General features: G+C 46.4%; 1 protein-coding gene across 9 annotated transcripts in view; it reads left to right on the top strand.

Annotated features, from left to right (window-relative positions):
* caskin1 (CASK interacting protein 1) overlaps window positions 1-23,832 on the top strand; it is a 733,094-nt gene that overhangs the window by 702,287 nt on the left and 6,975 nt on the right. For all 9 annotated transcript variants that reach the window (XM_072481603.1, XM_072481604.1, XM_072481602.1 and 6 more), the window contains 2 exons: window positions 6,443-8,686; window positions 23,393-23,774. In XM_072481603.1, coding sequence (XP_072337704.1) covers window positions 6,443-8,686; window positions 23,393-23,774 — 2,626 coding nt within the window. The remainder of the gene's footprint in view (window positions 1-6,442; window positions 8,687-23,392; window positions 23,775-23,832) is intronic.

Genomic DNA, 23,832 nt, shown 5'->3' with positions numbered 1-23,832 from the left:
GCAAGTTACAAACAAGGTGAAGGTACAGACAGGGTGGAGTTACAGGCAGGGTGAAGATACAGGCAGGGTGAAGGTACAGGCAGGGTGAAGATACAGGCAGGGTGAAGATACAGGCAGGGTGAAGGTACAGGCAGGGTGAAGGTACAGACAGGGTGAAGGTACAGGCAGGGTGGAGTTACAGGCAGGGTGAAGATACAGGCAGGGTGAAGATACAGGCTGGGTGAAGATACAGGCTGGGTGAAGATACAGGCAGGGTGAAGGTACAGACAGGGTGGAGTTACAGATAGGGTGGAGTTACAGATAGGGTGGAGTTACAGGCAAGGTGAAGGTACAGGCAGGGTGAAGGTACAGGCAGGGTGAAGATACAGGCAGGGTGAAGTTACAGGCAGGGCGAAGGTACAGACAAGGTGAAGTTACAGGCAGGGCGAAGGTACAGACTAGATGAAGTTACAGACAAGTTGCTGTTTCAAATAGGGTGAAGTTACAGATATGTTGCAGTTACAGACAGTTTCAAGTTAGAGACAGGTTGCATTTACTAACCAGTTAAAGTTTCAAACAGTGTGAAGTTACAAACAGTGTGAAGTTACAAACAGTGTGAAGTTACAGACGGTGAAGATACAGACAGGGTGAAGTTACAAACAGTGTAAAGTTACAAACAGTGTGAAGTTACAAACAGTGTGAAGTTACAAACAGTGTGAAGTTACAAACAGTGTGAAGTTTCAAACAGTGTGAAGATACAGACGGTGAAGATACAGACAGGGTGAAGTTACAAACAGTGTGAAGTTTCAAACAGCGTGAAGATACAGATGGTAAAGATACAGACAGGGTGAAGTTACAGACAGGGTGAAGATACAGACAGGGTGAAGATACAGACAGGGTGAAGATACAGACAGGGTGAAGTTACAGACAGTGTGAAGTTACAAACAGTGTGAAGATACAGATGGTGAAGATACAGACAGGGTGAAGATACAGACAGGGTGAAGTTACAGACAGCCGGATATTACAGACAACTGGAAGTTCCGGACAGAGTGAAGTTCCGGACAGAGTGCAGTTCCGGACAGAGTGAAGTTCCGGACAGAGTGAAGTTCCGGACAGAGTGAAGTTCCGGACAGAGTGAAGTTCCGGACAGAGTGAAGTTCCGGACAGAGTGAAGTTACACTACAGGACGAAGTTACACTACAGGACGAAGTTACACTACAGGCCGAAGATATCGACAGGTCGAAGTTACAGACAGTTTACAGATTCTGACAATTTGCAATTACTGACAAGTTACAATGTCAAACAGTTACAGACAGGTTCATGATAGAGACTGGGTGAAGTTGCTGGCAGGTTGAATTTACTGACAGTGTGAACTTACCAAAGATACTGATAGGTCAAAGTTACAGACAGGTGTAACTGCAATCTGACTTGAACTTACAAACAGGTTACAGTTTGCCAGGTTGCAGTTATACCCAGATTGAAGTTGTAAACAGGGTGAAGTTACAGACAGGCTACAGTTGAGACAGGTTACAGGTTCAGACCTGTTGCGGTTACAGGCAGTGTCAAGTTACAGACAGGTTGTAGTTACAGTCAGGGTGGAGTTACGGGCTGGTTACGTTTACAGACAGGTTACAGTTACAAGCAGTTGCAGACAGAATAAATTTGCAAACAGGTTATATTTACAGACAGGTTATGGTTTAGACATGTTGCTGTTACAGGCAGGTTGAAGTTACAGACAGATTCAAGTTACAGATAGATTGAAGTTACAAACAGATTCACGTTATGGGCAGATTGACTTCACAGAGAGGTTGCAGCTACAGACTGGGTGAACCTACAGACAGGTATATTTACAGACAGGTTATGGTTTCCGACATGTTGTTACAGACAGTTTGCAGTTACAGGCAGGTTGAAGATAAAGACAGGGTTAAGATAGACTGGGTGAAGATGCAGATAGGTGGAAGTTGTAGACAGCTGAAGTTACAATTTCCAGTTAGAGACAGGTTCAAGGTAAAGCAGGTTACGTTTTGAGACAGGCTACATAGAATCATAGAAATATCATGGGATTTACAGTGCAGAAGGAGACTGATGCACGATCAATAACTACTAAAACGAGGTTGTAGTACAACTGAAGGCTTTAATAAGCTAGAAGTGTTCCCCAGCAGCTCAGGTACAGAATGAGGGCTGCTGGGACGGCTCGGGTTCTTATACCCTGCCTATCGGGGCGGAGCTACCATATTCTACAGCCAATGGTAAAACCCCTAAGTTTAACCAATGGCACTTCAGCCTCTCAGGTACCGTAATACCTGATAATACCACAGAGACCATTCGGCCCATCGAGTCTGCAGCGACCCTTAGAAATAGCATCCCACTTAAGACCATGCCCGTAACTCAGTAACCCCCACCTAACCTTTTTGGATACTAGGCCATGGCCAATCCACCTAGCCTTCACATTTTTGGATGTGGGAGGATACCGGAGCACCCGGAGGAAACCCACGCAGACACAGGAAGAACTTGCAGACTCCGCACAGACAGTGACCCAAGCCGGAATCGAACCTGGGACCCTGGAGCTGTGAAGCAACTGTGCTAACCACTGTGCTGCCGGATTGCAGACAGACTGAAGTTAGAGACAGTGTGAAATTACAAACAGGTTACTTTTAGAGCCAAGTTAAGGTTCCATACAGTGTTGAAGTTGAATCTACATGCCGGGTGAAATGACGGAGAGTTTGATGTTACAGGCAGGTTGATGTTACAGACAGGGTGTAGTTACAGATAGGGTGACCTTGTAAACAAGTTACATTTACAGACAGGTTACATTTTCAATCAGAGTGAAATTAAAGACAGGTTACATTTTGAGACAGATTACAGTTGCAGACAAGATGAAGTGACAAGACAGGGTGAAATTACAAACAGGTTACATTTACAGCCAGGTTACAGTTTTAGAGAGGATTAAGTTACAGACAAGTTCAAGTTACAGACAAATTCAAGTTACAGACAAGTTCAAGTTACAGACAGGTTGAAGTCATAGGCATGGTGAAGTTATAGACCGGTTGAAGTTACAGACACACTACAGTTGGACAGGTTGAAGTCATAGGCATGGTGAAGTTATAGACAGGTTGAAGTTACAGACACACTACAGTTGGACAGGTTGAAGTCATAGGCAGGGTGAAGTTACAGACACATTACAGTTAGACAGTTTGCAATTACATATGGTTTGAAGTTATAGGCTGGGTGAAGTTACAGATACGTTACAGTTAGACATTTTGCAGTTACAGACAGGTGAAGTTACAGACAGATTCATGATACAGATAGATTGAAATTACAACCAGATTGAAGTTACAGGCAGATTGAATTTACAGAGAGGTTGAATTTACAGACAGGTTGCAGCTACATACTGGGTGAATTTACAGATAGGTATATTTATAGACAGGTGACGGTATGAGATATATTGTTACAGACAGTTCGCAGTTACAGACAGGTTGAAGATAAAGACAGAGTGAAGATGCAGACAGGTAGAAGTTACAATTTCCAGTTACAGACACGTTCAAGGTAAAGACAGGTTACATTTTGATGCAGGTTACAGTTGCAGACAGGCTGAAGTTAGAGACAGTGTGAAATTACAAACAGGTTACTTTTATAACCAAGTTAAGGTTCCATACAGCGTTGAAGTTGAATCAACATGCCGGGTAAAATGACAGAGAGTTTGATGTTACAGGCAGGTTGATGTTACAGACAGGGTGACCTTATAGACAAGTTACATTTACAGACAGGTTACAGTTTCAGACAGAGTGAAATTAAAGACAGGTTACATTTTGGGACAGATTACAGTTGCAGACAAGATGAAGTGACAGACAGGGTGAAATTACAAACAGGTTACATTTACAGCCAGGTTACAGTTTCAGAGAGGATTAAGTTACAGACAAGTTCAAGTTACAGACAGGTTGAAATTATAGGCACGGTGAAGTTACAGACAGGTTGAAGTTACAGACACACTACAGTTGGACAGGTTGAAGTCATAGGCAGGGTGAAGTTACAGACACATTACAGTTAGACAGTTTGCAATTACATATGGTTTGAAGTTATAGGCTGGGTGAAGTTACAGATACGTTACAGTTAGACATTTTGCAGTTACAGACAGGTGAAGTTACAGACAGATTCATGATACAGATAGATTGAAATTACAACCAGATTGAAGTTACAGGCAGATTGAATTTACAGAGAGGTTGAATTTACAGACAGGTTGCAGCTACATACTGGGTGAATTTACAGATAGGTATATTTATAGACAGGTGACGGTATGAGATATATTGTTACAGACAGTTCGCAGTTACAGACAGGTTGAAGATAAAGACAGAGTGAAGATGCAGACAGGTAGAAGTTACAATTTCCAGTTACAGACACGTTCAAGGTAAAGACAGGTTACATTTTGATGCAGGTTACAGTTGCAGACAGGCTGAAGTTAGAGACAGTGTGAAATTACAAACAGGTTACTTTTATAACCAAGTTAAGGTTCCATACAGCGTTGAAGTTGAATCAACATGCCGGGTAAAATGACAGAGAGTTTGATGTTACAGGCAGGTTGATGTTACAGACAGGGTGACCTTATAGACAAGTTACATTTACAGACAGGTTACAGTTTCAGACAGAGTGAAATTAAAGACAGGTTACATTTTGGGACAGATTACAGTTGCAGACAAGATGAAGTGACAGACAGGGTGAAATTACAAACAGGTTACATTTACAGCCAGGTTACAGTTTCAGAGAGGATTAAGTTACAGACAAGTTCAAGTTACAGACAGGTTGAAATTATAGGCACGGTGAAGTTACAGACAGGTTGAAGTTACAGACACATTACAGTTGGACAGGTTGAAGTCATAGGCAGGGTGAAGTTACAGACAGGTTGAAGTTTCAGACACATTAGTCAGACAGTTTGTAGTTAGACAGGTTGAAGTTACGACAGGGTGAAGTTACAGAAAGGTTGAAGTTACAGGCACATTAGTCAGACAATTTGTTGTTACAGACAGGTTGAAGTTATAGACAGGGTGAAGTTACTGACAGGTTGAAGTTACAGACACATTAGTCAGACAGTTTGTAGTTACAGACAGTTTGGAGTTACAGACAGTTTGCAGTTACTGACAGGTTGAAGTTACAGACACATTAGTCAGACAGTTTGTGGTTACAGACAGGTTGAAGTTACAGACACATTAGTCAGTTTGGAGTTACAGACAGTTTGGAGTTACAGACAGTTTGGAGTTACTGACAGGTTGAAGTTACAGACAGGTTGAAGTTATAGACACATTGGTCAGTTTGGAGTTACAGACAGTTTGGAGTTACAGACAGTTTGCAGTTACTGACAGGTTGAAGTTACAGACAGGTTGAAAATACAGATAGGGCGAAGTTGCAGTTTGAAACCCTTGTGAAGAAAAATTGTTTGAACATCTGAAAATCGGTCTGCAGTGATTTGGACATCTCACCGTTCCATTTAATCCAGGACTGGGTCACAGTCAAGTTGAAATCAGGCCCTCTGAGTATTCGTTCAAATATTTCAATTGCATTGTGCGCAGTTCCTTTGTCTGCTCTTTTTACCAAATGCTAACTCGATTACTGGTATGTGGTCAGACCCTCTGTTTAAACAAGAGTTTCATGCAGCACTTTTGTCATATTCAAAGAGGCTTATTTCAAAGCGCATAATGGTCAAAGTGCAATCAATGGTCTCAAATTGCATTACAGCTCAAATTTGAAACAATATGGAAAACAAAGAATGTTTGACCTGCTGAATATATTTTAGCTTTAGAACCAAAAGCAAGATCAAAGCTTTACCTTTTATTGGTGACACTTTTGTGAAATTTGTCACATTGAAAAAGCGTTTCATTCCAGAGAATAGGTTGCAGAAAGTTTAATTGAAAAATACTGCTAAAGGGGTAGAGAGAAAAACAGAGCCAGAGGGAGTGACAGAGAGAGAGAGAGAGAGAGAGAGCGGCAGAGAGATGGTAGGAGAGAGAGCCAGAACCAGAGAGACAGAGATTGAGAGAGATAGTGACAGGGACATCGAGAGAGGGAGAGAGAGAGGGAGAGACAGTGAGAGAGAGATGGTGAGAGAGAGCCAAAGACAGAGAGGGAGAGATAGAGAGATAGGGAGAGAGGCATCGAGAGACAGAGAGACAGGGAGAGAGACAGTGAGTGAGATAGAGACAGACAGAGAGAGAGACAGAGAGAGAGAGAGAGTGAAAGACACAGAGCAAGAGAGACAGTGAGGCAGAGACATGGATAGCGAGACAGAAAGAGAGATAGAGAGGGAGAGAAACAGACAGACAGAGAGAGAGATGGGGAAAGATAGAAATACTTCATAGCATTGAATATCAGCATTCAGCCTGCCCAGTACTGAGTTACTGTTTACAGTTGGGGGAGTTTGTTTTGGTGTTGATGTATCTGGAAGTTAATTTGTTTGTTATTTTCATTCTCTTAGGTCATCAGAAGAAGTTTATGCTCGCTGTAAAGAAACTGGCTGAAATACAGCGAGCTAGCCGGTATGAGTCTGGCACTCTGAAGAAGAAAGCCCCACAGTCTTTGGAGATTGTGGCTATTGAGTCTCCTCAAGGTGAAAATGCCGAGTGCCAGTCTCCCACGATGTCCACGTTCCAAGACAGCGAGTTGAGCAATGAACTGCAAGCTGCCATGACCAGTGCCGGTGACGCAAAGGACGGCCTTGAGCCACGGCAGGCCAACCATACCGTGGCTGCACCGGAGGGCACAGCATACCAGCAGCACGGGGGCATGCAAGAGAGTGACAACTGCGGCAGCGGCAAGACAAAGCTGAACGGCACAGCTCAAGAAACACCAGGAGGAGGGGGCCAGCTACAAAGAGCAACTCTGTCTAAAAGCCAGGAAAACCTTGAGGGACCGAGCTACCGACCGATCATCACAGAACAAGTTGGCCCCACAAGGCGAAGTCACCGCCACGGGGTTCAAAGAGCTAGTGTACCTCCAGCACCTGGGAAGCCAAGAGAGCCCTTCTCCCACACTCATCAAACTCTGGTCTCAATGTCATCGTTTACCCCACCGCAGACGCCCACCAAGGCTCGGCCGTCCTCTCCACAGACGCTTAACGTTCCTCAGGCAACAGCCAAAGTGAAGCCCATCCCCCAGCTCCTGCAGACAGACCGGCCGATGTCCCCGAGATCACTCCCACAGTCGCCCACGCACAGAGGCTTTGCCTATGTGGTCCCACAGCCTGTGGAAGGCGAGGGAATGACGGGGCCTGGCCATACATCTAGTCTGCTAGCCCAAGCTGTCCCTGTTCTGCCCGTCTCTGTTCCGGTGCTTTGCCTTCCTCCGCACGGAGACGGTCCCGAGGGAGACACTGCAAGGCCAAAGAAGCGGGCGCACAGTTTAAGCCGCTATGCCATGTCGGACAGCGAGCAAGACAAGGATGAGCTCGCCGTGCCCGACGCCGGCCCTTATGCCACCATCCAGAGGCACGTGGCAAGGAGCCACTCGGTGAGAGGTCAATCCACAGTCGAAAAAAACGTTAACCGCAGCCAATCGTTCGCCCTGAGACCAAAGAAAAAAGGACCACCCCCACCACCCCCAAAGCGGTCCAGCTCTGCCATATCCAGCACCAATCTGGCGGACGACCTGTCAAAGGAAAAGGAAATGGGGACCATCAAGGACTTTGATGCCAAAGTGAGGTTCAAGGAGCAGCGGCGAGCCAGCGACTTTGGGGGAACCGTGGACACGGGCAGTGTTGGCAGCGTGAAGAGTATCGCCGCCATGCTGGAGATGTCGTCCATTGGTGGCGGTGCCAGAGCTCTTACCCTGCACCGATCGTTCAAGGCAGAGAGGGGTCTCGGAGTCTCCTACGCCCAAATGATACAGCCAACCAGTTCGGAACATTCCAGAGTGGCCACGGTGCTGGCCACGGTGAAGCGTGGGCCTCTCGACAGGTCCCGGGATGCGATCGGATTAGACGGCGAGATTATTAACAGGAGGCGGACAATCAGTGGTCCTGTCACAGGCCTGATCGCCGCCGCAAAGAAAGATAGGCCCGAAAGTGTCAAACCCGTGGCAGAAACGGAGTCGCCCATGGATAGGCTTCAAGTGAATCAGGCCGGACCGTCCAGGAACAGCTCCTCTGAGAACTTACCGTTTGCTGAAGACGGGAACCTGACAATAAAGCAACGGCCTCGCCAGCCACTGAGGCCTGACATCGCGGAATGTCTACCCCAGCTTCAGGTTAACTCCGAGGCCCTCAGGCAGCAGTATTCCAGCTTCACCGCGTTTGAACTCACGAGCACACTTAAGAGGAGGGGGAAGCCAAGGCCAACCCAGCAGCAGGAGGTCGTAGCGTTCCACTTAACAGAGTCAAACACCGTGAAGCGGCGACCGAAAACCAGGGAGAGGGAGCAACTGGAATCTCCTCAGGAGGCCCACCACCACGCAATGTTTCAGAATGGCACGGGGACCATTAAAAGAAGGCCCGTGTCAGACATGACTGGAGGCGAAACCTATCCGAGCTTCTTGACTGTCGGAGAAATCCCCAGGAGGAACAGCGGGGAGCACTCGTCCCACCTTTCGGATGGGGAGACGAAACGACCTGTTAAACCTCCTGTGTCTCCAAAGCCTTCGCTTACCCAGCCAACAGGCATAAAGAGACATGGGCCACCCTCTGCCAGTACCAAGAAATCTCCATTGCCTGGCCCAGGGAGCCCAGGTACATTTTACAATTTCTCTTAACATTTACAGCAATTAACCGCCTCCATTCCACTTGTCTCCCACAATCCACAAACATTCCTACATTACGGAATTGGCACAGCAGTACCTACACCTCAGCATCATTCATCACCCAGGCACAGACCCACCTTGAGGCAGGATTGAAGACGCGGGCTACCTGCGTCTTATTCTTCCACCACCACCCTTCCCACCCCCAGCTCTCACAATGTGTTGGAGCATCGAAGAGAGGCTCCTCACTACGATAGGGATAAAAGTATTGAGGCAAGGAGTGGCAGATTTGTCCAAGAGTCGATATAAAATGGAGAATGCTAAAAATAAAATACTCAGTAGGTCAGGCAAGGAGGGTGAAACCAAAGTTAACACTTCAGGTCACGTTCTGACGTAAAGTCTTCAACCTGAAACATTGGGCTGGATTTTCACCAAGTTGGGATGACTGGGGAGCCCTTTCACAATGGCGGGGAGGTCCCAAATCCTGGATTCCTGACCCTATTCCCGATATTGCTGATTGAGTGCCTGTTGAGGGTGTGGGCTGGTTCGGGTCGCAGGCCCATATCTGTCTCTTCTGATCTGGCTGGCTCCATTGCAGGGATAGGCATGGGTTAGCCCTCTGTAATTTTCATGGTGTGAGGCTAGGCTTTAAAGGACTCCTGGTTCACAGCTCCGTAGAGCTGTCAGGAATCATAGTATACATGAGGAAACCTTTTGAAAGAGAAGTTCAAAAGATCCTCCTCACGAACCCTTTCCATCCCCCATGCAAAGCTATGTCTCACTACTTAGGCCTCACATGCCTCCCCATGCCAAGGTGTCCCCCCCACACTCCTGTTATGGCCCCTTATACCCCTCTGTCAAACTATGTCACTTTCATGCCTGTACAGAACCAATACACCCTATAGTGACAAGAGGATTTGTTTTAAGAATTGTTTTTTAAAATGTAGTTATTCAATTATAACTTTACACTTTCTTAAAAAAACTCCTCTTTGCTTCAGCTTAGTAGAAGTGCCAATCATCCACATCCTTTAAAGTATAAATAGCAGAAACAGCAAGCACTTGAAGCATATTCAACTTGTGTAAATAAACATTGTGAAATTGACAGCAGCAGTCAGAAAGTCAGAGTTGTCAATCAAGCAAGTCTTTACCTGGGGCTCAATTGTTTCAGAAGGTTAATGGATTTCTGGACTATCAGCCAAGCTTCATTATGTATGCTCAGCTGAGAGCCCTGTCATCCATTAAAGTACAAAAGCACCTGAGCCCGACATTGTTTTGGTACAGTGTACAGTGGGTGAATGGACATGGAAGTGCCAAAGCTTGACATGGGTGGTATACGGGGCCATCTGAGTTGTTTGGGGCGGGGTCATTCCTTGGCGTAGGGGGCATGTGTAGCTTCGGGGATGGTAACAACTGGAGAGTCTTTTGTTTTTATTATAACTAGGGCAAAGTCCCACAGCACCAAGGTGCCATTTTAAACAGCCCACCTCCACACTTGGCAGCCCCTGTGGCAGCTTTCGAGTATTTCTAAATTTGGCTGGGCTGACTGCAGCCCCACACTCGCATCAGCCCCCACCCCCCCCCCCCCCCCCCCACACTATGAAAAGCCTGTCCTTGTGGGCACTTTCTCCCAAGACGGGCGAGTTGAGCCAGGGATTATCCCCACTCCCAGTTGAGGATGAAAAACCCACCCGTCAGCTCTGTTTCTTGCTCCACAAATTCTGCCTGATCTGCCTCGTATTTCCAGCATTTTTTGTTCCTATTGCACGGATATATATCACTGGATCAAATTATGACACTTGCAGGGTTTTTAAGGGTGAGATGAGAAATGGTTTGGCATCTCATTCAAAAGGCAGCACCGCGGGGGTGGCGCAGTGGTTAGCTCTGCTGCCTCAAGTCGCTGGGGACCCGGTTCAATCCCGACCCTGGGTCACAGTCCTTGTGGAGTTTGCACATTCTCCCTGTGTCTGCGTGGGTCTAACCCCATAACCCCAAGATGTGCAGGATAGGTGGATTGGGTATGTAAATTGCCCATTAATTGGAATTTTAAAAAAAATGTGAATAAATGGCACCACTGCTGGCAGTACGACAATCCCTCAGTACTACACAGACGTTAATAAATAAGGCCATGCTGATCAAGTCCACTCCATTATCCAATTAGGTCATGGCATATCTGTTCCTAAGCTTCATTTACCTGCCTAACTCCATATTCTTAATTGCTTTAGCTCAGAGAATCTATCAATCTCAATCTTAAAAGCTCCACTTAGAGTCCATACCTCTATTTGGAGCGAGCTCCAGATCTCTACGACACCTGATGTGGAAAACTTGCTTCCTAATTCGCCCTTAAATGGCCTACCTCTAATTTTAAGATCACGTTCCCTTATTTTTGATTGCCCCACCAGAGGAAGTCATTATTTTGTGTACTTTCAGGTGTCAGTTATCTGGTTAAGGGTTTTTTTTTTTTAAACCTCTCTTTGTTCCCTCATAAATTACAGTTTTATTATAAGTGTTCCTTTTTTTTCCTGAAAATGTCAATTTCTGAGCATGGATCTCTGAGGGTGGTAGGGCATATTGAGAGCTGTTAGCAAAGATCGGGTTTCATAGATAGGGCTATTGAATACAAAAGCAGGGAAGTTTAGCTGAACCTTTTATAAAGCTCTGGTTAGGCCACATCTAGAGTATGTGTCCAGTTCTGCACAGCGCACCTTCGGAAGGATTGAGGGTTCTTGAGAGGGTATGGAGAGGATTTATCAGAATGGATCCAGGGGTAGGGCAGCACGGTGGCGCAGTGGGTTAGCCCTGCTGCCTCATGGCGCCGAGGTCCCAGGTTCGATCCCGGCTCTGGGTCACTGTCCGTGTGGAGTTTGCACATTCTCCCCGTGTTTGCGTGGGTTTTGTCCCCACAACCTAAAAATGTGCAAGCTAGGTGGATTGGCCACACTAAATTGCCCCTTAATTGGAAAAAATGAATTAGGTACTCTAAATTTATTTTAAAAAGAATGGTTCCAGGGGTGAGGAGGTTTTAGCCACAAGATCAAGTTGGAGAAGCTGGGGTTGTTCTCCCGGGTTGGAGAATTGCCGGGAGATGGGGGGGGGGGGGGGGGGGCGACGTGAATCCCGCCCACGCCGACTGCTGAATTCTCCAGCGCCGCAGATTTGGCGGGGGTGGGAATCGCGCCACGCAGGTCGGCGGCCGCTAGGAGCGGCCCCCCGGCGATTCTCCGGCCCGCAATGGGCCGAGTGGCCGCCCGTTTTCGGCCGGTCCCGCCGGCGTAAATTAGAGTAGGTCAATACCGGCGGGACCTGGCGGCGCGGGCGGCCTCCGAGGTCCTTGGGGGGGTGGGCGCGGGGGGGATCAGGCCCCGGGGGGTGCCCCCCCAGTGGCCTAGACCGTGATCGGGGCCCACCGATCCGCGGGTGGGCCTGTGCCCTGGGGGCATTCTATTTCTCCGCGTTGGCCTGTGTGATCCTCCGCGATGGCTGACATGGAGAAGATCCCCCCCTGCACATGCGCTGGGATGGCGCCAGCACACGCTAGCGCTCCCGCGCATGCGCCAACTCGCACCAGCCGGCGGAGGTCCTTTGGCCGGAGTGGTTCACACCACTCTTCGGCGCCGGGAACCCCGCCCTGCCGGGTAGGGGAGAATACCGCCCAAAGTCCCTTTTAAGCACACAAGATTACTGTGGGAAAATACACTCTCCACACTGAACCCCAAGTGAGTGTTTGTGGAAGTCTCCTCAGAATCCCCCCAGATGATTGTCACTTGAGAGTTTCCATATTCCACTCCCAAAAACACACTTTAAAATCTTCTCTCATAAGTATCCTTTTCCTTAATGGTTTGCATGCCAGAATCCAGACCTGGTTTTCCAAATTACACTTTTAAACAAAGCTTCCGCTCCACTTTTAAAAGTGAATCCAGACCAGGATTTTATGCCCTTTTAGGTTTCCTTGTCTTAACGGCTGTACAAGCTGTTCACAATTGCTTTAACTCTCAATTCCCAGACTGTATTAAGATGGTATCAGATGTTTCATCTACCTCTGAAGTCTGCTGCCCCATTTTAAATCTAGTTACAGCAGTTGTCTCTTTAACTCGGAACACGTTGTTTGCTCTTCCTTGAATTAGAACCAAAGAAGTATAGCATTTCTACAGTGCAGAAGGAGACCATTCAGCCCATTGAGTCAGCACCAGCCCTCTGAAAGAACACCCCAAACATGCCCACTCTCCCACCCCATCCCTACCTAACCTGCACATCTTTAGACACTAAGGGGCAATTTAGCATGGCCAATCCACCTAACCTGCACATCTTTGGACACTAAGGGGCAATTTAGCATGGCCAATCCACCTAATCTGCACATGTTTGGACACTAAGGGGGCAATTTAGCATGGCCAATCTACCTCACCTGCACATCTTTGTACTGTGGGAAGAAAACGGAGCACCCGGAGGAAACCCCCGGAGACACAGGGGAAATGTTAAAGCCCCACACAGACAGTCACCCAAGGCTGGAATTAAACCTAGGTTCCTGCCCCTGTGGGGATCAATGCTAACTACTATGTCACCGTTCCACCCTTTCTTCTGGACAATACCTTGATCTCTGTTCTCTTAACGACAGATGCCCTAAATGTGCTTTCTGTCCCAATTCCCTGGTTATCTGGACTGCTGTATGTACATTAGGAAGCCTAATCCGTCTAAAGGTCTTTGCAGCTCCAGTCCTCTTCAGTCTTTCTTCTGGCAGAATGTTCAATCCCCTGTCTCCAACTCCTCTGGCTTCCAGTTAAAACTAAGAGCAAAGGAAAGCCCGCCACTCTAGAAAGTGGCCTCCTGTTGCTCAGTAACGACTTACTTCTATTTACTTTGCCGTAACCCTCTCTATGCAAATTAGAATCACAGTTGGAATTGAAACCAACCCCAATACATACAAACACCTTTGTCCAGCAGGAATCTAACTATAGGTTTTAACCTTCCAGGCACATAAACATTAGATAAACCCACTTAAAAGTCCGCTTTATTTCTAATGTTTACCAAAACCAATATAAATCACTTAAAACTACCTTTGTTTTCCTAACAACCAGCCACATAAATACTGTTGAGTTTTTCAAATGAGACATGGATGCAACTTCAGTACGAGAATCACAAGAGCTGCAAGGGAAATGCCCATTGATTGGGTACATGGAATAACAACAATAACCTTTATTTATATAGCACCTTTGCCACAATGAAACACAGAGGTATTAGGAGAAACCAGGACACAAAGGAGATCTTAGGTCAAATGGCCAAAAGCTGGTCAGAGAGATAGGTTTTAAGAAACGCCTTAAAGGAGGGAAGTGGGGGAGAGAGGTGGGGCGGTGTAGGGTGGGAATTCCAAAGCTTGGTCCCCAGGCAACTGAAGATTCAGCCGCCAACAGGTGGAGTGATTTAACTTGACAATGTTAAAGGCTGCAGAAGTAGAGGAGCACAGATAGAGGAAGGTAGGAACATAGGACCTAGGAGAAGGCCCTTCGAGCCTGTCCGCCATTCAGTAAGATCATGGCTGATGTGGTTGTGGCCTCAACTCCACTTTCATATCTCCCACCCCACACCACCACCGCCATTTAGCCCGTGACTCCCTTGCCTATCAAATCTGTCTAACCCTGCCTTGAATAAATTCAGTGACTCAGACTCCACTGCTTCCTGCCAAAGAATATCCCTCAAACCAATGACCCTCTGAAAGAAACGATTTCTCCTCAAAAGTATCTTGGGAAGATCTGGTGGTTTGGGAGGAATTACAGAGCTGGAGGGGGGGGTTATGGGGGGAATTGAAAACAAGGATCAGAATTTTGAGAAGATTGGCATTGTGCTGCCTGATTGTCCTGTTTGAGATGCTAGAGGGACTGCAGCTACTCCCTTGTATTTGTCTTCAATAACAAAAGCAACTCAGCTTCATGTAGTGCCTTTGGCATAGTGAACCAGCGGCAGGGGCTTCTATGGAGGATTATCAAATAAAATTTCAAAACAATACTCAATGGGATAATAATCTTTATTAGTGTCACAAGCAAGGTTGCATTAACACTGCAATGAGGTCACTGTGAAAATCCCCAAGTCGACACATTCCGGCGCCTGTACGGGTACACTGAGGGAGAATTCAGAATGTCCAATTCACCTAACAAGCACGTCTTTTGGGACTTAACATAGAAAATACCCACGATGTTGTGCCGAACCTTTGTCCTAGATTAATCATAGATTATCATTGAATTTACAGTGCAGTAGGAGGCCATTCGGCCCTTTGAGGCTGCACCGGCTCTTGGAAAGAGCACCCTACCCAAACTCAACACCTCCACCCAACACCAAGGGCAATTTGGACATTAAGGGCAATTTATCATTGGCCAATTCACCTAACCCGCACATCTTTGGACTGTGGGAGGAAACCGGAGCACCCGGAGGAAACCCACGCAGACACGGGGAGGACGTGCAGACTCCGCACAGACAGTGACCCAAGCCGGAATCGAACCTGGGACCCTGGAGCTGTGAAGCAATTGTGCTATCCACAATGCTACCGTGCTGCCCTTAAGAACAAATAAATCTACACTATATCATTTTACCGTAATCCATGTACCTATCCAATAGCTGCTTGAAGGTCCCTAATGTTTCCGACTCAGCTACTTCCACAGGCAGTGCATTCCATGCCCCCACTACTCTCTGGGTAAAGAACCTACCTCTGATATCCCTCCTATATCTTCCACCTTTCACCTTAAATTTATGTCCCCTTGTAATGGTTTGTTCCACTCGGGGAAAAAGTCTCTGACTGTCTACTCTATCTATTCCCCTGATCATCTTATAAACCTCTATCAAGTCACCCCTCATCCTTCTCCGTTCTAATGAGAAAAGGCCGAGCACCCTCAACCTTTCCTCGTAAGACCTACTCTCCATTCCAGGCAACATCCTGGTAAATCTTCTTTGCACCTTTTCCAAAGCTTCCACATCCTTCCTAAAATGAGGCGACCAGAACTGTACACAGTACTCCAAATGTGGCCTTACCAAAGTTTTGTACAGCTGCATCATCACCTCACGGCTCCTAAATTCAATCCCTCTGTTAATGAACGCGAGCACACCATAGGCCTTCTTCACAACTCTATCCACTTGAGTGGCAACTTTCAAAGATGTATGAACATAGACCCCAAGATCTCTCTGCTCCTCCACATTGCCAAGAACTCTACCGTTAACCCTGTATTCCGCATTCATATTTGTCCTTCCAAAATGGACAACCTCACACTTTTCAGGGTTAAACTCCATCTGCCACTTCTCAGCCCAGCTCTGCATCCTATCTATGTCTCTTTGCAGCCAACAACAGCCCTCCTTACTATCCACAACTCCACCAATCTTCGTATCGTCTGCAAATTTACTGACCCACCCTTCAACTCCCTCATCCAAGTCATTAATGAAAATCACAAACAGCAGAGGACCCAGAACTGATCCCTGCGGTACGCCACTGGTAACTGGGATCCAGGCTGAATATTTGCCATCCACCACCACTCTCTGACTTCTATCGGTTAGCCAGTTCGTTATCCAACTGGCCAAATTTCCCACTATCCCATGCCTCCTTACTTTCTGCATAAGCCTACCATGGGGAACTTTATCAAATGCCTTACTAAAATCCATGTACACTACATCCACTGCTTTACCTTCATCCACATGCTTGGTCACCTCCTCAAAGAATTCAAAAAGACTTGTAAGGCAAGACCTACCCCTCACAAATCCATGCTGACTATCCCTAATCAAGCAGTGTCTTTCCAGATGCTCAGAAATCCTATCCTTCAGTACCCTTTCCATTACTTTGCCGACCACCGAAGTAAGACTAACTGGCCTATAATTCCCAGGGTTATCCCTAGTTCCATTTTTGAACAGGGGCACGACATTCGCCACTCTCCAATCCCCTGGTACCACCCCTGTTGACAGTGAGGACGAAAAGATCATTGCCAACGGCTCTGCAATTTCATCTCTTGCTTCCCATAGAATCCTTGGATATATCCCGTCAGGCCCGGGGGACTTGTCTATCCTCAAGTTTTTCAAAATGCCCAACACATCTTCCTTCCTAACAAGTATTTCCTCGAGCTTACCAATCTGTTTCACACTGTCCTCTCCAACAATATCGCCCCTCTCATTTGTAAATACAGAAGAAAAGTACTCGTTCAAGACCTCTCCTATCTCTTCAGACTCAATACACAATCTCCCGCTACTGTCCTTGATCGGACCTACCCTCGCTCTAGTCATTCTCATATTTCTCACATATGTGTAAAAGGCCTTGGGGTTTTCCTTGATCCTACCCGCCAAAGATTGTTCATGCCCGCTCTTAGCTCTCCTAATCCCTTTCTTCAGTTCCCTCCTGGCTATCTTGTATCCCTCCAATGCCCTGTCTGAACCTTGTTTCCTCAGCCTTACATAAGTCTCCTTTTTCCTCTTAACAAGACATTCAACCTCTTGTCAACCATGGTTCCCTCACTCGACCATCTCTTCCTTGCCTGACAGGGACATACATATCAAGGACACGTAGCACCTGTTCCTTGAACAAGTTCCACATTTCACTTGTGTCCTTCCCTGCCAGCCTATGTTCCCAACTTATGCACTTCAATTCTTGTCTGACAACATCGTATTTACCCTTCCCCCAATTGTAAACCTTGCCCTGTTGCACGTACCTATCCCTCTCCATTACTAAAGTGAAAGTCACAGAATTGTGGTCACTATCTCCAAAATGCTCCCCTACTAACAAATCTATCACTTGCCCTGGTTCATTACCCAGTACTAAATCCGATATTGCCCCTCCTCTGGTCGGACAATCTACATACTGTGTTAGAAAAGCTTCCTGGACACACTGCACAAACACCACCCCATCCAAACTATTTGATCTAAAGAGTTCCCACTCAATATTTGGGAAGTTAAAGTCGCCCATGACTACTACCCTATGATTTCTGCACCTTTCCAAAATCTGTTTCCCAATCTGTTCCTCCACATCTCTGCTACTATTGGGGGGCCTATAGAAAACTCCTAACAAGGCGACTGCTCCTTTCCTATTTCTGACTTCAACCCATACTACCTCAATAGGGTGATACTCCTCGAACTGCCTTTCTGCAGCTGTTATACTATCTCTAATTAATAATGCCACCCCCCCACCTCTTTTACCACCCTCCCTAATCTTATTGAAACATCTATAACCAGGGACCTCCAACAACCATTTCTGCCCCTCTTCTATCCAAGTTTCCGTGATGGCCACCACATCGTAGTCCCAAGTACCGATCCATGCCTTAAGTTCACCCACTTTATTCCTGATGCTTCTTGCGTTGAAGTATACACACTTCAACCCATCTCCGTGCCTGCAAGTACTTTCCTTTGTCAGTGTTCCCTTCCCCACTGCCTCATTACACGCTTTGGCGTCCTGAATATCGGCTACCTTAGTTGCTGGACTACAAATCCGGTTCCCATTCCCCTGCCAAATTAGTTTAAAAACTAATTTTAGACTTGTGGGAAGAAACCGGAGAACCTGGAGGAAACCCACGCAGACACGGGGAGAACGTGCAGACTCCGCACAGACAGTGACCCAAGCCGGGAATCGTACCCGGTTCCCTGGCGCTGTGAAGCAACAGTGCTAATAAAGCTGGGTCAAGGAGGTGGGTTTTAAGGGGGTAAATTAAATGAGGAAAAGTGAGGCAAAATCTATTGATCGCTGTTGGGATATAAAACAACCAATCGCACCTCCAACAGATAAAAATTCGAATTGATTAATTTTGTGGACATTTGCTTTGCACACTCATCTAGGTTTTTACATGGACTCTTTCAACCCTTTTAAAAAAAATACAGGTTAATGCCTGCAGAACAGCAATGTAGCTTTGGCCATGTTAAGTGCTCATCTGTAAATTTCGGCACCTGGCTTTTTGTATTTATTTAGCTGTCTGCAGACACCATAGCATTAACAAATTAAGTTTCACAAATTAACTCTAACAGGATTCACACACAGGAGAGTTCAGTATTTTGTTTGGGAGGTCGATATATTTTACTCCCATGGTAATTACCGGGTGGGATTTTCCGCACCCTCACCCCCCTCACCCCGTGGCGTCTGAGGCAGCCTGCCATTGTCCGGGGGCGGGATCTTCCAGTCTCACCACCGGCAACAGGGTTTCTTGTTGATCGCACCCTCTGCCGCTGGGGGAACCACGGCCGTGGGAATCCCAGAAAATCCCGCTCACTGTTTCATCACCGGTTTTCTCTTGCCTTTTTCCGTTTACCATTCAACGGCTGCGCTCAAGAGAGACAGTAATTCTCGGAGACTTTCCCTTTAAATCTACAATGCTACTCTAAAAAGTAACCTGCTTTGAATTGCAGCATAAATAAACCACAATACAACAATTTTTAAAATTAGAACATAGAACATTCCAGCGCAGTACAGGCCCTTCGGCCCTTGATGTTGAGCCGACCTGTGAAACCACTCTAAAGCCCATCTACACTATTCCCTTATCGTCCATATGTCTATCCAATGACCATTTAACTGCCCTTAGTGTTGGCGAGTCCACTACTGTTGCAGGCAGGGCATTCCACACCCTTACTACTCTCTGAGTAAAGAACCTACCTCTGACATCTGTCTTATATCTATCTCCCCTCAATTTAAAGCTATGTCCCCTCTTGCTAGCCATTACCATCCGAGGAAAAAGGCTCTCACTGTCCACCCAATCTAATCCTCTGATCATCTTGTATGCCTCAATTAAGTCACCTCTTAACCTTCTTCTAACAAAAACAACCTTAAGTCCCTCAGCCTTTCCTCATAAGATCTTCCCTCCATACCAGGCAACATTCTGGTAAATCTCCTCTGCACCCTTTCCAATGCTTCCACATCCTTCCTATAATGCGGCGACCAGAACTGCACGCAATACTCCAAATGCGGACACATCAGAGTTTTTAACAGCTGCAATATGACCTCATGGCTCCGAAACTCAAAGCATCTACCAATAAAAGCTAACACACCGTACGCCTTCTTAATAACCCTTTCAACCTGGGTGGCAACTTTCAGGGATCTATGTACATGGACACCGAGATCTCTCTGCTCATCCACACTACCAAGAATCTTACCATTAGCCCAGTACTCTGTATTCCTGTTACTCCTTCCAAAATGAATCACCTCACACTTTTCTGCATTAATCTCCATTTGCCACCTCTCAGCCCAGCTCTGCAGCTTATCTATGTCCCTCTGTAACCTGCAACATCCTTCCGCACTGTCCACAACTCCACCAACTTTAGTGTCATCTGCAAATTTACTCACCCAATCTTCTACACCCTCCTCCAGGTCATTTATAAAAATGACAAACAGCAGTGGCCCAAAACAGATTCTTGTGGTACACCACTAGTAACTGAACTCCAGGCTGAACATTTCCCATCAACCACCACCCTCTGTCTTCTTACAGCTAGCCAAGTTCTGATCCAAACTGCTAAATCACCCTGAATCCCATGCCTCTGTATTTTCTGCAATAGCCTACCATGGGGAACCTTATCAAACGCTTTACTAAAATCCATATACACCACATCAACTGCTTTACCCTCGTCCACCTGTTTGGTCACCGTCTCAAAGAACTCAATAAGGTTTGTGAGGCATGACCTCCCTTTCACAAAACCGTGTTGACTATCCCTAATCAAATTATTCCTTTCCAGATGATTATAAATCCTATCTCTTATAAACCTTTCCAAGACTTTTTCCACAACAGAAGTAAGGCTCACTGGTCTATAGTTACTGGGATTGTCTCTACTCCCCTTCTTGAACAAGGGGACAACATTTGCTATCCTCCAGTCTTCTGGCACTATTCCTGAAGACAATGACGACATAAAGATCAAAGCCAAAGGCTCAGCAATCTCCTCCCTAGCTTCCCAGAGAATCCTAGGATAAATCCAATCTGGCCCAGGAGACTTATCTATTTTCACACTTTCCAGAATTGCTAACACCTCCTCCTTATGAACCTCAAGCCCTTCTAGTCTAGTAGCCTGTATCTGAGTGTTCTCCTCGACAACATTGTCTTTTTCCTGTGTGAATACTGACAAAAGATATTCATTTACCACCTCTCCTATCTCCTCGGACTCCACGCACAACTTCCCACTACTGTCCTTGACTGGCCCTACTCTTACCCTAGTCATTCTTTTTTTCCTGACATACCTATAGAAAGCTTTAGGGTTATCCTTGATCCTACCTGCCAAAGACTTCTCATGTCCTCTCCTGGCTCTTCTTAGCTCTCTCTTTAGGTCCTTCCTAGCTCATTTGTAACTCTCGAGTGCCCTTACTGAACCTTCACGTCTCATCTTTACATAAGCCTACATTTTCCTCTTGACAAGTGGTTCAACTACTTTAGTAAACCATGGTTCCCTCGCTCGACCACTTCCTCCCTGCCTGACAGGTACATACTTATCAAGGACACGCAGTAGCTGTTCCTTGAACAAACTCCACATTTCAATTGTGCCCATCCCCTGCAGTTTCCTTCCCCATCCTATGCATCCTAAGTCTTGCCTCATCGCATCATAATTGCCTTTTCCCCAGATATAACTCTTGCCCTGCGGTATATACCTATCCCTTTCCATCACTAAAGTAAACGTAACCGAATGTGGTCACTATCACCAAAGTGCTCACCAACCTCCAAATCTAACACCTGTCCTGGTTCATTACCCAGTACCAAATCCAATGTGGCCTCGCCTCTTGTTAGCGTATCTACATACTGTGTCAGGAAACCCTCCTGCACACATTGGACAAAAACGGACCCATTTAAAGTACTCGAACTATAGCGTTTCCAGTCATTATTTGGAAAGTTAAAGTCCCCCATAACAACTACCCTGTTACATTCGCTCCTATCCAGAATCATCATTGCAATCCTTTCCTCTACATCTCTGGAACTTTTCGGAGGCCTATAGAAAACTCCCAACAGGGCGACCTCTCCTTTCCTGTTTCTAACCTCAGCCCTCAGCCCATACTACCTCCGTAGATGAGTCCTCATCAAACATCCTTTCTGCCACCGTAATACTGTCCTTGACTAACAATGCCACCCCTCCCCCTCTTTTACCCTCAATTGTTTGTTCAAATTGTGTAGAATTGCCCATTTTAATGCTGATTGTTAGACTGCTGTTTAGCAGTACTGCAGTTGAGATGGTTCCATGACTGGACCATAATCTAGAGATCTGAGCGAAAAGTCCAAGGAACGGGAGTTCAAATCCCGCAGGGCCGTCTGAGAAATTGAATTCAGAAAAGCTGGTTCAGTAAAAGTGACCGTGAAGACTTCAGATGGTCGTTAAAAAAACAACCCACATGGTTCACTCCTGCCCTGTAAGGAAGAGAATCTGCCCGTTCTTACCTGGTCTTGGACTCCAATCCCTCAGCAACACCTTTAACTCGAAACTGTTCTCTGAGGTGACCCAGAAAACCCTGACTGGTTCGAGAAGAAGGCCCAATACCACCGTCAAAGGACAAATAAGGATGAGGCATAATTGAATAGAAAAACAAGCTTGTTCCTCTGCTTGAAGGAGTATGTTTTGTCGCTTGCCCATTTAATTGCCACAATAGTGAGGCCTACTTTCAGAACATAGATTGCGCAACAGCTTAATTTATTTCTGTAAATTTAAAAGGGGAGTACAGTTGTGCTAATCTTACGCTAACATAGACAAATGTGAATGGCAGTATGATTTTTTTTATTAATATCATCAGTTAATCCCAGAGAATAAGCAGCACACTTGGCAATTTTAGGTGCTTTTTTTTAAACGTATGACCATAGGCCTTTTATTATTTTTTTTAATTTAGAGTACCCAACTCATTTTTTCCAGTTAAGGGGCAATTTAGCGTGGCCAATCCACCTACGCTGCACATCTTTTTGGGTTGTGGGGGCGAAACCCACGCAAACACGGGGAGAATGTGCAAACTCCACACGGACAGCGACCCAGAGCCGGGATCGAACCTGGGACCTCGGCACCGTGAGGCTACAGTGCCACTCACTGCGCCACCGTGCTGCCCACCACAGGGCTTTTATGTCCATCCAAGATCTCATACTGTGGGACTTAATGGTGAGTCAAGGGAATGGGGGTCAAGCTACGAAGACAGAGCACACAGGCCCTCACAGCCTTATGAAGGAACAAAAAAAAAAGATATTGAATTGAGATAGCACCTTTCACGACCTCTTGATGTGTTGTCACTGTGATAATGACCAGATAATCTGTTCAGCGAGGGATAACTATTGGCCAGGACACTGGGGAGAACTCCTCTGCTATGCTTCAAATTGATGCCTTGGGATCTTTAATGTCCATTTGAATGGGTAATCATGGTCTTATTTCAATGATTCATCTGAAAGATGGCACCTCTGCCAGTGGAGCAACCCCTCAGTGCTGCAGTGTCAGCCCTGCTTTTGTGCTGGAGTAGGATTCGATCCCATGACCTACTGACCCCGAGACGAGAATGGTACCCATTGAATCAAGCTGGGTTTTGTTGGTGTTTATTTATAACAGAGTGAAGCCGTGATGTTATACATTGCTAAGCAGCATGTCACTGAAGCACATGAGGGTAGGTTCTATGCAGATGAATTTTGAATCAAAAATCTGCAGATATGGAAGGCAATGAAAACCTGTCTTGTTCTGGGCCGATCACTTGGCTATGCTTGACTATGGTCAGTGTTTTCTTTATAGTCAGTCAACATGATATTTCTGTCCATCTTTATTTCAGAAGTGAAACGACCCCCGCCCCCTGTGTCCCCGAAACCAATCCTACCTCCCCCTCTGACTTCACCCAAACCCATCAAACCCCACACCATTCTTCAGTCCCTGAGTGCAGGCCCAACTCCCGTGCCCTCTCCTGCCAAGCAGCCAACCATCAAAGCAGCAAGCACACCACCATCCCTGTGTTCGAGCCCAGCTAAACCCATCACCGGAGGTCAGCCACAACAGGTCCCGGTGAAGCCGCCGAGGTCCTCGATAGCCGGATCGTCCACGGAGATGGCCACCACAGAAGTAGCACAACTGAAACTGGAGGAAACCAGTGCCTCATTGGCAGCAGCATTACAGGCCGTGGAGGAGAAGATTAAACTTGACGAGGGCCAGGTAGCAGAGTAAGTCGATTGATTTTTTTTTTTCCTGCCATGCATGAGTGACCCACGGACGTTGACA

The sequence above is a fragment of the Scyliorhinus torazame genome, chromosome 17 (assembly GCF_047496885.1).
Source record: "Scyliorhinus torazame isolate Kashiwa2021f chromosome 17, sScyTor2.1, whole genome shotgun sequence".
NCBI lineage: Eukaryota > Metazoa > Chordata > Chondrichthyes > Carcharhiniformes > Scyliorhinidae > Scyliorhinus > Scyliorhinus torazame.
This window is presented reverse-complemented; position numbering and strand designations above follow the sequence as displayed.